Raw genomic sequence first — 17,916 nt, 5'->3', positions numbered from 1 at the left:
AACTCTTGAGCAAAAAATACACATTTCTCAAGTTTAGCATACAGCTTATTCTCTCTGAGAAGGTGTAACACCTGCCTGACATGACCTAAATGAGCATCACGGTCACAAGAATATATGAGGATGTCATCTAGGTACACGATAACGAATTTCCCCAAAACATGCGAGAACACATCATTGATGAAATGTTGGAACACTGCAGGTGCGTTAGTTAACCCAAAAGGCCTCACCAAATTTTCAAAATGACCCTCAGGGGTATTAAAAGCCGTCTTCCACTCATCACCTTGACGGACTCTTATGAGGTTGTACGCCCCCCTGAGGTCAAGCTTGGTAAACCACTTAGCACCTGCCACCTGGTTAAACAAGTCAGGTATCAGTGGCATAGGGTACGGATCACGAACCGTAATCTGGTTCAACTCCCTGAAATCCAAACACGGGCGTAATCCGCCATCTTTCTTCTTCACGAAGAAGAACCCTGCTGCCACCGGCGAGGATGACGGCCTGATGTGCCCTTTGCTCAAACTTTCAGAAATGTAATCCTTGAGCGCTTGTCTCTCCGGACCGGAGATGTTGAACATCCTTGCTTTAGGCAACTTGGCCCCTGGTTTAAACCTGATTGAACAGTAATAGGAGCGGTGTGGCGGCAACTCTGAACAACCCTTCTCAGAGAACACATCCGCATAATCCTGAAGTGACTCAGGAACGCTTGAAGTCACAGCGGACACACATGTGGCCAGGCAATTCTCCTGACAGAAATCACTCCACTGGATTATGTCCTGAGTTTTCCAGTCAATCACCGGGTTGTGTGTAGACAACCATGGAAAACCCAGAACCAATTGTGCCGGAAGACTCTTGAGCACCTTACATGTGACCTGCTCGAAATGAAGAACCCCAATGTGGAGTTTAACCTCAGCCACGAACTCCGTAATCTCCCCCTGTGGAAGAGGAGCAGAATTGATGGTGACCACACGGATAGGATGAGGCAGTTTTTCAATCTTAAAACCAGCAGTGCGTGCAAACTCCTCATCAATGAGATTTGTGGCGGAACCACTATCCACAAAAATAGTGATTGGTATCTCTCTGCCAGCGACAACAACTTTGGCAGGGAGCATGCACTGAGAAATCATCATGGAGGATATACATAAGCTCAGATTGGACTCCTCCACACCCTCTGAGCTCAGAAGTTTTCCGCCGTTGCGTTTTTCTTTAACAGCAGAGGACAGATATTAATAAAATGACCAGTTTTACTGCAGAAAAAACAGGTTCCCTGCTTCCTGAGTACAGGGGTACAATTCTTAACATGTGACACCCCTGCGATTTGCATAGATTCCGTGGGCTCACCTGCAGCAACCTCACGTGAACCTAAACCTTCACCCACAGGCGGCGTCTCATGATTCCCCTGACGCAAACGGCGATCAATGCGGACAACAAGACTCATAGCGGAATCTAGTGAAGCAGGAGTCTCGTACATCAGGAGGGCTTTTTTAACCCTATTAGAAACTCCATGAATAAAGTGACTCCGCAATGCTGGCTCATTCCACTGAGTGTCAACCGCCCAGTGGCGAAATTCAGAACAGTAATCCTCTGCAACACGCTCCCCCTGGCAAATAGTGCGTAACTTAGATTCAGATAGAGCCTTTCTGTCTGGATCGTCGTAAATGTGTCCTAGACCAGAAAAGAAACTCTCCACTGAGTTAAATGCAACAGAATCAGACGGCAACGAAAATGCCCATGCTTGGGGATCCCCGCTCAATAATGACAACACCAGACCCACACGTTGAGCCTCATTACCAGAGGAGATCAGGCGCATACGGAAATACAGTTTGCAAGCTTCACGAAAAGAAACAAATTTACTGCGTTCCCCAGCAAATTTTTCAGGCAAAGGAAACTTGGGCTCATTAACTCCTCCTGTCGCTCCAGCCTGTATATTAGATACTGCTAGTCCCTGTTGCTGCACTGCTCCCTTCAACTCAGTGACCTGTAGGGACAGCGCCTCCAACTGGCGGGTTATGGAAGTCATGGGATCCATGACAAAACACAGAGAAGAGAGGGAAAAAAAAAGGAACCCCCTTTTTTTTTTTTGTTAGGCCGATTATAATGTCTCGGGGATACAAGGAGGGTGAGAGCTAATAACCCGGGCCCCTGCAATTTCCCTCAGACTAGGGAAACCCTGTCTGACCCTCTACCTGAAGTTTACACTAAAGGTGTGCATGTTCAGGCCTCCACCCTCACCCTGACTCCTGATTCAGCCCTAGACTGAATACTACCGCCCACCACCCAATGAATGCAATAGACCAATACCCACAGTTATAACAAACAAGGATAAAGGAAAATATACACCAGGCCACATTCAATCAGGAATACACTATAAAGGTGCAGGGCAAAATAAATACAAATATAGGAAGGAGTAAATAAAACAATGGAAAATACACGACCAGCAACGATTCTCCAACAACCAGCTCTCCACTCCAGACCGAGATAACTACGGATAAGACAGAAGCTATAATCGGCGACGCCCAAAGATCAGGAGAACCATTTAAAGGAAATGGGCATGGCCCAGCTTCCAATCCGAGGATCGGATAAATTAACCGCGGAGCAGCCAGACGAAAACTAGCCGACGCCAATGAGCAAACAGTGGTCAAACACGGAATTACCGCTGTCTGTCAGACGACCTGGTCTGGACAGTGTCCGACATGACAGCGTGATTGCTTCAGTACAGCTGAAATCCTCGGCGTGATGGGCGAATGCGGCCTGATGTTCCCACAGCATAGCTTCTATTGCTTGCACATGCTCAGGGCCCAGAGCCTTCACATCCACTTCCATTTGATCAAGGATGACCTGTCCACTCCACTCTGGGGATGGCTTCTCTTCAGTCCCCGCAGCAACTGCTAGGGTCAACCCCACACCTTCTTTCGGCGATAAAGACATCTTCTGACTCACCACTTCGCCCTTATGTAGGTACACCAGGGACAGATCTGTCCCTCGTGGCAAGGTGACCTCCCCGGGGCCCACATTCAAAGCTCTTATGGGGACGTGTCCTTGCTGGACCACAGCTATTGTACGAGCTATCATGACTTCTTGGTCCACTCCTCCGCCTACCACAGGCTGAACAATCACTTCCAACCCATCAAGGTTGTAATGCATCCCCACTGGAAGGTATACTATAGTTTCTCGCTCAGGAGGCAGGATTACAGGTTTTTTACCAGGAGCCCTGATGACCCCTACTGTCTAATAGGATGGCACACTCTTCTGCGTCCCACAGACGCGGATCAGTCGTTGAAGAGCTTCTTGAGTAGGCTTATGTGTAGTAGCCTTCTTTCAATATCCAGGTCCCCATTTGGTAAACATAATCTGATCGAGATCACGTAGGATATTCATCCCCAGTACGACAGGCACATCTTCTTTGATAGGCTCAGGGACTAGCAAGATCCATTTTCTCCCCACTTCTTGCCCACAGATTCGAATATTCATCCACACGACCCCTGTGACCGGGATCGGTTGTTGGTTGGCAGCAAACAACCGGATCAATGTCTCTTTTTCTTGCTTGGCCAGGGCCTATAAATGCTGCTTGAAATACGTTTCTGGCATAGTCATCACTTGTGACCCGGTATCTACCAGGCAATCCACTAGAACTCCCTCAAATTCAGCACGTAGGATGGGACTCCCAGCAATCAAGTGTTCGTTATATGGAGAGGCCTCTCTCCTCCCCTCCCCCGCAGAGTGCCGCACTACTGCGGGGGTTGGTAGTTTAACGGCGGCTTCTGCTGGCCTTGAGTATAGTTCCGACAGTCTCTAGCAAGGTGCCCCTGTCCTCCACATTCCCAGCATTGGATGCCTCCTACTCGCCGGGGGGCACCTCGAGCCTGTCCCCATGCCTCCGATGCCTGACAGGAGGGGGCTTGTTCCCACTGATCCCTTGTCGGTCGGGCTGAAGAATGGTTGCATGAGTATGGTGGGTCAGGCTCTTGTAGTTCCCCCACTCTTCGCTCCATCTGGGTCAGTTTCTCTTGCACGTTAACAAGGGACCGCTGCAAGTCTTGCACTACCTGCACCAGCACCTCTTGATGGTTTGGGTCCACTCAGGAATTGGCATCCTGGACACGCATCACCCCAGACGCATAGCTCTCTTCTTTACTTCGGGCCACTGTTTCTGCCAGGATTTGACGAAACGTAAGGGCCGGATCTGCCCGGACCCTTTCTGACAGTGCTCGCCTCAAGGATGTGCTGTGCAGTCCCAGAATGAATTGCTCCCGGAGTATCCGGTCTTTAGAGCCCATGCCTCCAAATCCATCCGCCTCCTTTCTCTGCACCTCTGCTAACACTTCTTGCAGTGCTGTTGCATACTGAGAAATTCCTTCTTCTTCCCACTGCAGCCTAGAGAAAAATTTGGCGCGAAGGTGTCCCGCGCTAGCAGTCTCGCCGTATATCTTTTCCAGGAACTTCACTAGCTCCTTCAGGGTACTGCGGGTGAGTTCTGGTTGTAGGCAGATGTTTCTGCGAGCTTCTCCCTCTAGGGCAGTTAAAGCGATGTCCTCTTCAAGGTCTGGGCTGATGTTATAAATCTTCAGGGTGCTTTGCAGCCGGGACACCCAGTCTGACAGTGGCATATTCTTACCGTCAAACTTTGGTAGCACACTAAATATGGTGCCCATAGGGAGTGCCCTTGCAGGGGTTCCACCAATGCCCACAGCATCCCCATTAATGTTAGCATTCCCGCCATTGCCGTCTGCTGCGTCCATCTTGGTGACAGTACCCTGCTCGCAGCGCCACTTGAAGCGATGGCCGGGGGACCACCACGGTGCAGGAAGACTACTGTACACAAGATGAGGTGCAAACAACAAAGGGTAGATTTATTGGGAGGCAAGGAATGAAGTGGGTTAGGAAGATGCAAACAGGGGTATGCAATGGCAAGAGACACTTTACAAGAGTTATGAACTTTATCTTGTCGTTAAAATGGCACGGTGCTACAACTATTACAGTCTCAAGATATGTCTCACAAGCAAATTTAAACAATAAACAAATAACAATGCTACTCTACATATAACCTCCCTGGCCTTTACTAAGCAGGCCCCACGGCTGCCGTGTACTGACTACTGAAACCTACACTAGGCCCTAACAGGTGCACCAAACAGGAACAGACTCACGGTGATGTTGGGGACTCAGGTCCAGTCCCAGGGGGGCCCCCAGCAGTTTAATATGGCGGTGCACACGGCTTTCTGTCAGCTCTGTGAAACATGGTCTTCTCCTTGCTTCTGGGTCCTAGGGATGCTCCTGGAAACTGTAAGTCCCTTTCTCAGTAACTTCGTGGCTTCACAAACTAGCACAGAACAGCCACCTTTGCTGTACCCAGAAAAGTCTTGCAAATTTCACAAGTACACTGCGTCCCAGGCTGTGGGACCTTTCTTGTAGCAAACAGCACACAGTTCTCTCTGTCGCAGCTTCAGCTCACACACACAGTTCAGGCTCAACTCCTCCCCTTATTCTAGGGCAGTTCATCTTCACAGTCTATAGCAGGGGGGAAGCAGAACATTCCATCACACCAAACAAGGGGGTGCTGCCTCTTAAAGTGGCAGCATGTTACTGTCCATAACAGCACCACCCTCTTACAGCAGTAAAAACGTTGCGTTCAAAACACCTGCTTTTCAGCTTGTTTTGTGGTGTTCTTCACACTTTTTTTTGGAGTGAGAATGTTTGCTTTGTCTACAGTATCTTTAAGACCACATTCATACGATCAGTATTTGGTCAGTATTTCACATCAGTATGTGTAAGCCAAAACCAGGAGGGTGATAAATACCGAAGTGGTGATGTGTTTCTCAGGCTATGTGCACACACTGTGGATTTTGCTGTGGACCTGCAGCAGTTTTACCTGCGTTGTACAGCACCATGTAAACGTATGGAAAACAAAATCCGCCGTACACATGCTGTGGAAAATACCACGCAGAAACACTGCGTTGTATTTTCTGCAGCATGTCAATTCTTTATGCAGATTCCGCAGCGTTTTACACCTACTCCATAATAGGAATCCGCAGGTGTAAAAACGCTGTTGAAAACAGCACAGAAAACGCGGTAATTCCGCCATAAATCCACCCTGTGTTTTACCTGCAGATTTTTAGGAATCTGCGTGGAAAAATCCACAGCAGATTCTGCAACGTGTGTACATAGCCTCATTGTTCCATAGCTGTTTCTGCATTACAAATACTGACCTAATAGTTTAATTCACCAAAACCACTTAAAAGATGCAGTGAAAAATGCCGTTGCAATATCTGCAGCTTTTTTATTCTTTCATTGCTTTCTACAGGTGAAAACACACTGAAAGAAGTGACACGCTACAGATTTAAAAAGCGCTACAGTTCTGAAATCCAGTCAGAAAAAAAACAAGCGCATGCAGGAGATTTCGGAAATCTCATATGTTTTGCTGGCACTTTGAAAAGTAGCTTTTCGCCATGTTCATATGCAGAATTTTTGCAGCTTTTTCTTCTGCAAATAAGAAGTTTACAGCATTTTACAGCACAAGCAAAAACTGAGATTTTCAGAAATCTCCTGCACACCCTTTTATTTTCCCCTGACTGAATTTCACAACTTCAACGTTTTTTTAAATATGCAGCGTGTCACTTTCAGCAATTGTTTTCACCCGTAGAAAGCAATGAAAAAGTTTAAAAAATGCTGCAAATGTTGCCACGTTGTTTTTCGCTGCGTTTTTTGTGAATAACACTAACTTTATTAAACATGTACTGTAGACAAAATGCATACTGTAAAAAACGAACAGCAAAAGCTCTAAGGGTATGTGTCCACAATCAGTAAACGCTACGGGGCAGCTGCTGTGTACTTGTGCAGCGTCCAACCCGCAGCGGCAAGATGCTACAGTATAGTGGATGGGATTTCAAGAAATTCCATCTCTACTATGTGCGCACCGACACCCGCACCTCACCCGCAGAGACGGACATGGGGCGCGTCTGTCCAGACCCCAGCATGCCAATTTATCTGGTGCAGACGCGGGTCTCCACCAGAGAAATCTCACCCCTGCAATGTATAGGATGCGGTGATTCCGCACGGTTCAATGAACACTTTCGGAATCAACTGTGTTCAAAACATGGCAGCACTTTGGGCGCAGCATGATGTCCGCTGCATCCAAAGTGCTGCCATTTCCGGATCCTCTGCACATATCCTAAAAAATGGGTGCTTTGAAAGCAGTGTTTTTACTGCCAAGAGAGCATGTTTTGGCTGCAAAAAAAATGCACCAAAAACGCTGATTCCTATGCACACCTGTACTATATGTGTATAGTTTACCCTTATTATTTCACATGGGAATTTATTTATTTCTATATAATAAATACCCTGATTCAGCAGACATTATTCCTGTCTTGTGTCATCCAGACAGTAGTGACAGGAGATCACCCTGTTAGATTACAAGCAATGATTTAGTGACTGGTCAGAGCCCATGCTGATCCCTGCTGTATGTGACTGTGAAACCTGATCCTACAGCAAACAGTACAGAGCTCCGGGACCACAGTGAGTAAATCACTGCACTGAGGGGGTCTCAAGGGGGGTTTGGGAGACACGTTCTGGGACTACAGAGCAATGCACAGCATTATTCACTGCTGAAAACCCTCTGGGCACTTCATACAGGGGTTGCAGATGCAGGGGGCCCCCTTGTAGGTGGGGGCCCCAGGCGTCTGCCTGGTCTGCCTGTGCCAAACGCTGGCCCTGGCTCCCGCTGAGTACCCCACTATGGAGGTGTCCTTCCCCCCTGCTTCCTTAGGGACCTCTTGACCACCTGGCACCTTTCTACAAGGCCCACCAGGTCGCTGGCACTCTAAGGATCTCCCTGGGCAACCCAGGTCTCCGACCATCTGGGCTAGAGTTGAGGACTCCCGCCGCAATCATTTGTGGACAAATTGCAACAAATCAAACATCTGTGAGCAGGGAGGTTTGTCACCATAATACACCCAGGTATGAACCCTTTGAGCCCTGACCGACATAGTGACCCCTGAGAGCACCAATATCTCTGTTTTTAACTTGGCATATTCCTGGGCATCCTGTAATGCCAAGTCAAAATAAGCTTTCTGGGATTCTCCCATCAGATAGGGGGCCAGCACCTCTGCCCAATGCTTTGGGTGCAGCCTCTTCCGCTCTGCAACTCATTTGAACACTGTCAAAAATGCCTCTATATCATCCCCTGGGGTCATCTTTTGCATGGCTCATCTTACTGCTTTCCATCTTATGAGTCATCACCTTGATGTGAGGGAGGAACGGACTCTCTGCTGTGGATATCTCACACCAGGAGTTCAATCTGCTTTTGCTGCTGTCGAATCTGTTGCATCAGGAGTTTTTGTCTCCTACTGTATCTGCTGCTGTTCACGGTGCTGCTGCTTTCGATGCAGCTGGTGTTGCTGCTGTTGGCTCAGGATCAGGTGCTTAATCAGCTCCTCCATTTTGTCCATCCGTTGTTCCATCTCTGTAGCTGCCTTCACCAAGGAGATATGATTTGTCCACAGCTGCTACCCATGTTCCTGGAACGTTGACCACATCCAAAACCAGGGGTGGACACTGACAGGTTGGGGCCCCTGTGCAAGAAATGTGACTGAGCCCCCTCCTTATGGAGGTTTATTTGTTGCACCAGGGACCGGGTTGCAGGTAGCTGTGAGAGATGGGTGAGGTCTCCTGGATATAGCCAAAGAAACCTGGGAAGCTGAAGTCACGCCCCACAGAAGCGTCATTGAGCACGTGCACTGATGCAGCAGAGGATTGCGAAGGTGATGACCATTGTAAAAGGACATCTCCTCCAGGCACAAGAAACTCAGGCCAGAGTCTACAACCGGTCTGCCAGAGTGAAGCAGTTCAATGCGGGAGACCAAGTTCTTGTGCTAATTTCTACTGTGGAGAGCAAGATCTTGGCCAAATGGCAAGGGCCATATGAGGTGGTGGAGAAGCTTGGTGATGTAGATTCATCATCATCATCATCATCATGATCAGATTCATCAACCAGGAAGAAGGAAACCCTATCAGGTCCACCATGTCAACCTCATCAAGCCATGGCAAGACAGAGAGCCGGCTGAAACTCCGTGCTTGCTAGGCCAGCCAGAAGGAGAGGTTGGAGGTGTTGCCATAGCAGAGATGCTGTCGAAGGCCCAGAAACAGCAGTGCTGGGAGTTGCTCCAGAAGAACAGGGACCTGTTCTCGGAATTGCTGGAGTGCACGAAGGTCGTAGAACATGAAGTTGTGACAGAGCCACATGTGCGTGTAAATGTGAAGCCTTATCGGATTCCGGTGGCCTGTCAAGAAGTGATCTCCAAGGAGGTGGAGCGCATGTTAAAACTCGGGGTCATTGAGGAATCCAATAGCGGTTGGTCAAGCCCGATTGTCCTGGCCCCAAACCCGGATGGTGAATAGAGGTTCTGCAACAACTATCAGAAATTGAATGAGGTCTCCAAGTTCGACGCATATCCCATGCCACGCGTCAATGAGCAATGAGATCTGGGCCCGCAAGGTACATAACCATCTTTGATTTGACAAAGCGATATTGACAGAGCCCCATGGCATAGGGAGCCAAGGAGAAGACTGTGTTTTCTACGCCGGACGGATGCTTCTAGTATGCTCGGATGCCGTTTGGACTGCAGGGGGCTCAGGCGACCTTCCAGAGAGCTATTGATATAATCCTTGCACCCCATAAGCAATACACTGTGGCATATCTGGACGATATTGTTATTGTGATAACGCAGGAGTTGGGGTGTCGTCACGGACCGGAGGCAGATCAAGTGTGAACAAATTTGTTAACTAATATAACTCCAAGCAGAGAGAGAATGGGTATGAGAGGATAGGGCACTGGAAAGGGGCAACAGGGAAAACAGGTATAGAGAGAATGTTTGCAAAATGAATAGAAGGATAAACTTATCAGTCTGTCGGCTTCTTGATTGTAGCTCCTCAGTCTCCAACGATGGCACCGACAACAGCGGCACATGATGTCTCTGAGAGATCCTGGGTAGACAGAGGTCCGCTTCCTCGATAAGAGCAGAGCGTCTTTGTCGCACAAGTCGAGTACTCCCACCCGTGGTTCCTGGATACTGGGCTCAGTCCTAATATCAGTTCTCTATGCAGTTTCGCTGGAGCATGCACTTGCTCTGCGGTGTCAGTGGGTAAGGGGTCGGTAAGACCTGACTCAGTCTCCGGTGCTGAATTAAGGCATTCGCACGTAGCAGTAACGGGGATCACGTATGATTCACCTCCTGGCTCAGGGAACGTCGGGCAGGTAAAAGTCTGTCATCTGGGTACAGGGGACATGATTACTGGGATGTATTGAGATGGGCCTTTACTGACGAGATGCTGCGCTCTCTGGGCCTGCACCTCACCCTGCTGCGCACTCAGTCTTCCCACCGAAACTCCTGACTTTTCCCGCGTGCAGCCCTTTTTACTTTTTATACCTGACCTGCCACCTACTGACAAGTACAAAGGTTGGTCCGGTCTAGGAAGCTTTCCCCGTGCAACAATGGTGACAGTTCCTGCAGTTCCGGCACCGGTGCCAAAGAGGTACCCCCGGTCTGGTTCATCCTCTTACATTATCTTCAGCCCAGACTAGGAGAGTCATCTGGAAAAGGTCCAGGTGGTGTTTGATGCTCTAAGGATGGTGGTGTTTTCAATAGACCAGAAGAAATGTGCCTTGGAGAAAGAAGAAGCCAAATACCTAGGATATGTAGTGGGTAGAGGCAAGCTCAAACTCCAAATCAGTAAAGTGGAGGCAATTCAAACATGGTCGTGACCGCTGTCAAAAAAACAAGTTAGAGCCTTCCTGTGGATCGTGGGATACTACAGGAGATTCGTCCTGAACTTCACCATAATGGCCACGCCCCTGAATCACCTCCTTAAGGAGACAAAATTGGTAATGGTCAAGTGGTCTGAAGAGGCAGAGATGGCCTTTTAAAAAATTAAAGGGGCTCTGTGTAAGCAACCAGTTCTGGTGGCTCTGACTTTAAGAAAAAGTTTATACTCCAAACAGACATCTCAGATGTCGGTTTAGGAGCAGTCCTTTCCCAGTCGATACACAGGGAGGAGCACCCTGTTCCCAACCTGAGTAGGAAGCTATCCACATGTGAGAAGAATTATTTGGTAGTAGAGAAGGATTGCTTGGCCATAAAGTGGGCGGTGGAAGCATTACAATACTATCTGGTAGGACGTAAGTTTTGATTGGTATCCGACCATGCCCCACTCAGTCCTGGTAGAGGACCTGAGAATGAGAAAGGACAACAAAGACCACCCCCATTGGGGTGAGAAGGAAATATATATATATATATATATATATATATATATATATATATGAAAATTATAAATTCACACCGAAGGCATCAAAACTATGAATTAACACGTGGAATTATATACTTAACAAAAAAGTCTGAAACATCTGAAAGTATGTCTTATATTCTAGGTTCTTCAAAGTAGCCACCTTTTGCTTTGATGACTGCTTTGCACACTCTTGGCATTCTCTTGATGAGCTTCAAGAGGTAGTCACCGGAAATGGTCATCCAACAATCTTGAAGGAGTTCCCAGAGATGCATAGCACTTGTTGGCCCTTTTGCCTTCACTCTGCAGTCCAGCTCACCCCAAACCATCTTGATTGGGTTCAGGTCAGGTGACTGTGGAGACCAGGTCATCTGGCGTAGCACCCCATCACTCTCCCTTTTGGTCAAATAGCCCTTACACAGCCTGGAGGTGTGTTTGGAGTCATTGTCCTGTTGAAAAATAAATGATGGTCCAACTAAACACAAGCTGGATGGAAAAGCATGCCGCTGCAAGATGCTGTGGTAGCCATGTTGGTTCAGTATGCCTTCAATTTTGACTCAACCACTGAGGACTCTCAATTCTAAAAATTTTTCAATTTTGAATAAATCCCCAACAGTGTCACCAGCAAAGCACCCCCACACCATAACACCTCCTCCTCCATGCTTCATGGTGGGAACCAGGCATGTAGAGTCCATCCGTTCACCTTTTCTGTGTCGCACAAAGACACGGTGGCTGGAACCAAAGATCTCAAATTTGGACTCATCAGACCAAAGCACAGATTTCCACTGGTCTAATGTCCATTCATTGTGTTCTTTAGTCCTAAGAAGTCTCTTCTGCTTGTTGCCTGTCCTTAGCAGTGGTTTCCTAGCAGCTATTTTACCATGAAGGCCTGCTGCACAAAGTCTCCTTTTAACAGTTGTTGTAGAGATGTGTCTGCTGCTACAACTCTGTGTGGCATTGACCTGGTCTCTAATCTGAGCTGCTGTTAACCTGCGATTTCTGAGGCTGGTGTCTGGGATAAACTTATCCTCAGAAGCAGAGGTGACTCTTGGTCTTTCTTTCCTGGGCCGGTCCTCATGTAAGCCAGCTTCTTTATAGCGCTTGATGGTTTTTGCAACTGCACTTGGGGACACTTTCAAAGTTTTCCCAATTTTTCGGACTGACTGACCTTCATTTCTTAAAGTAATGATGGCCACTCGTTTTTCTTTACTTAGCTGCTTTTTTCTTGCCATAATACAAATTCTTACAGTCTATTCAGTAGGACTATCAGCTGCGTATCCACCAGACTTCTGCTCAACACAACTGATGGTCCCAACCCCATTTATAAGGCAAGAAATCCCACTTATTAAACCTGACAGGGCACACCTGTGACAGGGCACACCTGTGAAGTGAAAACCATTTCTGGTGACTTCCTCTTGAAGCTCAACAAGAGAATGCCAAGAGTGTGCAAAGCAATCATCAAAGCAAAAGGTGGCTACTTTGAAGAACCTAAAATATAAGACATATTTTCAGTTGTTTCACATTTTTTTGTTAAGTATATAATTCCACGTGTTAATTCATAGTTTCGATGCCTTCAGTGTGAATGTACAATTTCCATAATCATGAAAATACAGAAAAATCTTTAAATGAGGTGTGTCCAAACTTTTTGGTCTGTACTGTGTATGTATATATATATATATATATATATATATATATATATATATATATATATATATATATATATATATATATATATAATATCAACTAAGGAACTATATCAACACCAAAAATGTATCAGAGCATGTTTCATCTACCTCAGGTGTGTGGATATTTTAATCTAATGGAATAAAGCTTGAAGTTTTATGTTACCAATCTGCTAATCTGTTTCTTTTCATATTCAGATCAGTAGTTACTTTACTTATGTAGTTGTATCTTTTTCCATAGAAATCTTTGATATTTTGAAAAAGAGCATGATCCACATTGAAGGCAGTGTAGAGGGCTTTATTTCTATGTTAATGGAGTCACCAAATGTCCAAAGTGAAAGAGATGAGATAAGACGCAAGCAGCAAGCACTACTGATTATTGCTTGTAGTACTTTTCTTGTGGAAGACAGGTAAATTTTCATATTCTGTTAATTTTAGTTATCTAGGTATGCATGTTTTCATCCTATTTATGTTGATATTTTTCCCTGAGACTTTGACCAAACCCATTCAGTGCAGTAAGTGCCTTTATCTGATTGCCCTTTTTCATATTCTGTAATTTAGAACATGCTGCTAGGAGGAACCTTGCTTGTTGCTGTAACCTTTTGCTTAGTGAACTAACCACTGAAAAATTAATACATTGAGGCTACCTAAGATTTTCAGTTTGCAGAACATTTTCTCTGTAATTATTTCCCTTTTTTTTTTGTTTCCCCCTTGTTCGTGTTGACAACAGTTGTTAAACGATTTAACAGATAAGTCTATCATGGTAGAGACCAAAAAGCTATTGTAATCCTATTGAAACTCTACCAATGCAACTGTTCCGAGTCGAACAACTACAAAGTGTGCTGGTGGCTTGAGCATACATAAGGGTAGAAGTCCTGCATGGAGCATTGCAATAGAGTGCTTAGTTGATGCTATAAGACTGATACTGTGATCAGGAGTATAAAAAGAGATATGGCACAGTAGGGAAGAGATAGAAAATTGCTGCTGAGGAGACACTTCTAAGCAGTGAGAGAGACTGGTGTTTAGGAATGGTGTGTGTGGATAACTGAAGAAAAAAAAGAGAACAGCAGATAAGCCCTGTGGTATAGACCCAAATTAAGTTGAGCAGAGTGGGTAGTGGGTGTACATTTCTAAAACCAATAGTACAGTGAACAGACTACCTGATTACATGCATAAGTAGTGTGTCCTTAAATTAAAGCCAAAGTCTTCCTTCAGTTTAGAAAGTATTTATGAGGGATGAACTGGTGATAGCTTAGCTTATGTGAGAGATCTGAAAAAAAAACAGTCCAGTAGAATAAATGGACGATATCTTGGACGATAAACATAGTGAGATTGATCCTGTAAGAGGAGTTGCTGGTACCCGTGAAGAGCCTCTGTATGATGTGGCATTAGTGAGGAAAGGCTGTTATTTGCTCCCTGGAAGAAAGCATGCGGAACCAACCGGCACCAGAAGAGTTGCAGGCGGAATGAGTTGAGGTGCGGGACCCAGTTGGGTGCCTTGGATGATGCAGTTCTCAGGTATAAAGGGCCTGCACACCAAACCGCGGGAATATTTGTCTCCAAGGAGAGGAGTGGTGCAGACATATGCCGAACAGTGGTTGCTGGCCACCGTCAGACAGAGCCTGGATGATGCCCAGTGAGATCCAAAGACCCAACTATGCTGATAAAGACCCAAAGACTCAACCTGGGTCGGTCAAGACCCAGAGCACAGACTGCATTGGTTAAGGTCAGAATCTTCACCCTACGCCGGTCAAGGTCCAGAGCCCAGATGACACTGTCGAGAGCCAGGACCCTCTCTTCCTGAAGCCTAAGAGAGACCCGCCATTGGTCAAACACTGAAGATCCTTGAAGAGATATCGCATGGAGAAGGATGCCTGCTGTCATGGAAGGATGACACAAGTGAGCCAGGCCGTCAATTCCAGCAATAATATACGGTACAGAGGACAGTCTGAGTTAGAACAGCAGGTGGGAAGGGGGCCGATTGGGACACAGGAAGCTCAACGTTCCTTGATAGACTTTGTTAGAAGGTCTTTCAGCTTAACAGGAAAACCTGGTGACCCCGGCTGCACATGCAGAGTTAGCCCTTCTGACCCTTGATGGAGAGGCCCAACAGACTTAGTGCACCTCCGCATGCATTTGGTTTGTTACAGCAGGTCCATGGGGAAAGTGGGACTGTAACCCAGTATGTAAACACGCTGCAGGAAGTGATGGCCCAAATCACTAAGAAAATTTAAGATGGTTGCACAGGGTTGAGGCCATTAGATGAAGTGCTGCAGAACCAACTGGTTGCTGGCCCGAGAGACCCCTGTCTGAGATACAGGCCTTAAAGGAGCGCCTACTCTTGAACCCAGATTTGAGCTTGCTAAAGGTCGGAGCCGACACCCGGCCCCTAAATGAGAACCCCCTGTCCTGACAGGTGCAGTAGGAGCCATGACCTGGCTACCCTTAGGCTAATACATACAGAGCCTGACTAGGCCCGGGAGCTACATCAATAAATATGGGATATCCAAGGCGAGCTGCGTAGTATCAGACCTGACGCCATGTTCTGGATCGGGAAAGCTGCTTCCCACGTGCCCTGCTAAGCCACGTTTACAGTCCATCAGTGGAATGTCCAGAATGCTGGACCTGTAGTGTAAGGGGGCATATATCATGAGACTGTCCAAAACAGGAAAAAAAGCAGCATAGGGGCATCCGTTAAACTAACGCACCTCAGATCGAGGCGCACCCCATATCGTTCCAAGCCCCAGAATGGAGAGATGAAAACTCCAAAGATTTTATCTATGAGATACCCCTTATCTGGGCTGAGTTGTCACGATCCAATTTTGGATTTGTGGCAGATCTGGTTTGCCTCAGTTTAAAACCTTTTTTCCTTTCTGGTCATCGAGGGTTAATGCAGTTTTCTCCCCGGTGGCCGCTAGTGTTATTGCATTGCTGCTGGGTCAGCTGATGCTTGTGGTGACCACTCCCTCCATCCTTTAAATAGTCACCTGGTTCATCAGCTGACTGTCGGTGTTAGTTCATTCTAAAGCGACCAAGTTGGGAGAAGGAGCTTGCTGAGAACTGTTGTTCTACTGTGAGTCCAGTGAATCTGGTGTTTCTTCCTGCTGTGCTGTGCCTTGCAGCATTAAGCTAAGTGGTGTATTATCCTTCGTTATATTTCTCCTTCCTATATTTGTATTGTTTTGCCCTGTGCACATTATAGTGTATTCCTGTGTGTCTGCGGCGTGGTGCATTTTTCTGTTTTCCCTGTCTGTGCTTTGTGGGGATTGGTGTGTGGTCTCTTCACTGGGTGGCGGGTGGTGGTTTCAGCTTAGGGCTGAAACAGGAGACAGGGTCAGGCCTGGCGGCCCAGACATGCACACCTTTAGTGTAACTTCTGGCAAAGGGACAGACAGGGTTTCCCTAGCCTGAGGGATATCGCAGGGGCCCAGGTAACCAGGTAACCAGCCTTAGTCTACCCAGTACTCCCGTGACATGAGTTTAATAGGCAGCGTATTCAATGCTTGATGGACACAGGGTCCTAGGTGACCACTTTTCTGAAGTTGCCTGCTCCAGGAAAAAACCCACCATCCAATTAGTAGCAGCCAACCAATTGCCCACTTCAGTGGCTGGAGTAGTGTGGATGTCTTTTCAGGCATTGAGGATGGTGCTGATGGATGCTCATATCTTAGCTTACGTTGACTTCTCTCAGCCTTTCGTGCTGTACACCGACAGAAGCCTGTATGGACTAGGAGCGGTGGCCCTGGTTCAGGAAGGAAGAGAGAGGGTGATTACTTATGCCAGCAAAACAGTAGTCGTACTACTACAGTGAGAAGACACAGAGAGGGAGACAAACAGAAAAATCAGACCACCAGGGACTAGAACTACCTCTCAAGGGAGGGCAGCATTGAAAACCTATAACTGGCTTAGGAGAGCTAGGAGTGAGTTTTTAAGAGAACCTGTCACCAGATTTTGCCACTATAAGATGCGGCCACTGCCTTTCAGGGCTTATCTACAGCATTCTATAATACTGTAGATAAGCCCCCGGTCTGACCTGCAAGTGAAGAAAATAAGTTATACTCACCCGGGGGGTGGTCTGGTCCAATGGGTGTGGCAGGTCCGGGTCTGGTGCCTCCCATCTTCTTGCGACGTAGCCCACCTGCTTCTTTATCACTCCCCAGCATCGCGCTCCTGCACAGGCTTCTCTGCCCTGTTGAGGGCAGAGTAAAGTACTGCAGTGCGCAGCTGCTGGGCCTCTCTGACCTTTCACGGCACCTGTGCACTGCAGTACTTTACTCTGCCCTCAACAGAGCAGAGAAGTACGCCTGCGCAGGAGTGCGATGTCGGGGAGCGATGAAGAAGCAGGAGGGCGGCGTCGCAAGAAGATGGGAGGTGCCGGACCTGGACCTGCGACACCCATCGGACTGGACCGCATCGGACCACCCCCCGGGTGAGTATAATATAACTTATTTTTCTCCACTTGCAGGTTGGATCGGGGACTTATCTACAGTATTATAGAATGCTGTAGATAAGCCCTGAAAGGCAGTGGCCACATCCTATAGCAGCACAATCTGTGACAGGTTCACTTTAAATAATGGAAGGGAGTGGCAGTAAGATGCAGCAGCTAAGATAAGAGCCATATGTAATCCCAGAAGGATCAAAAAGGAACCTTTAACCCCTTCACCACTAAGTTAAAATCAATCCACTCCACTCAAGTTAATCACCGAGTGGACTCCAAAGAAGGCTTGCAATCTGCCAATCAGGCTTCATGAAGATGACCTCCAATTCGTAACAGCTCATCTTGGTCAATTACTGGATCAAGCTTCTTCAAAACACCACCTCTAGAAATGGGTTGACCTTTGTTGAGGTTGCCTATTTCTTTGGCGTAACATTCATGTTGTATGGTACGAATTATAGTGTTCTTGGCATTTTCCAGGTTTGGAAAGGTAAAAGCATGCTTGTAGTGGTGCCAACCTTTGCAAAGCTT

The 17,916-nt window shown here is 47.1% G+C and overlaps 1 protein-coding gene across 2 annotated transcripts in view; it reads left to right on the top strand.

Annotated features, from left to right (window-relative positions):
• MEI1 (meiotic double-stranded break formation protein 1) overlaps positions 1-17,916 on the top strand; it is a 1,359,645-nt gene that overhangs the window by 845,004 nt on the left and 496,725 nt on the right. For both annotated transcript variants that reach the window (XM_077277434.1, XM_077277433.1), the window contains one exon: positions 13,192-13,360. In XM_077277434.1, the coding sequence (XP_077133549.1) occupies positions 13,192-13,360 (169 nt within the window). The remainder of the gene's footprint in view (positions 1-13,191; positions 13,361-17,916) is intronic.

This window comes from Ranitomeya variabilis, chromosome 8 (assembly GCF_051348905.1).
Source record: "Ranitomeya variabilis isolate aRanVar5 chromosome 8, aRanVar5.hap1, whole genome shotgun sequence".
Taxonomy (NCBI): Eukaryota; Metazoa; Chordata; class Amphibia; order Anura; family Dendrobatidae; genus Ranitomeya; species Ranitomeya variabilis.
Note: the sequence above shows the minus strand (reverse complement) of the source record. Positions and strands in the feature narration are given on the sequence as shown.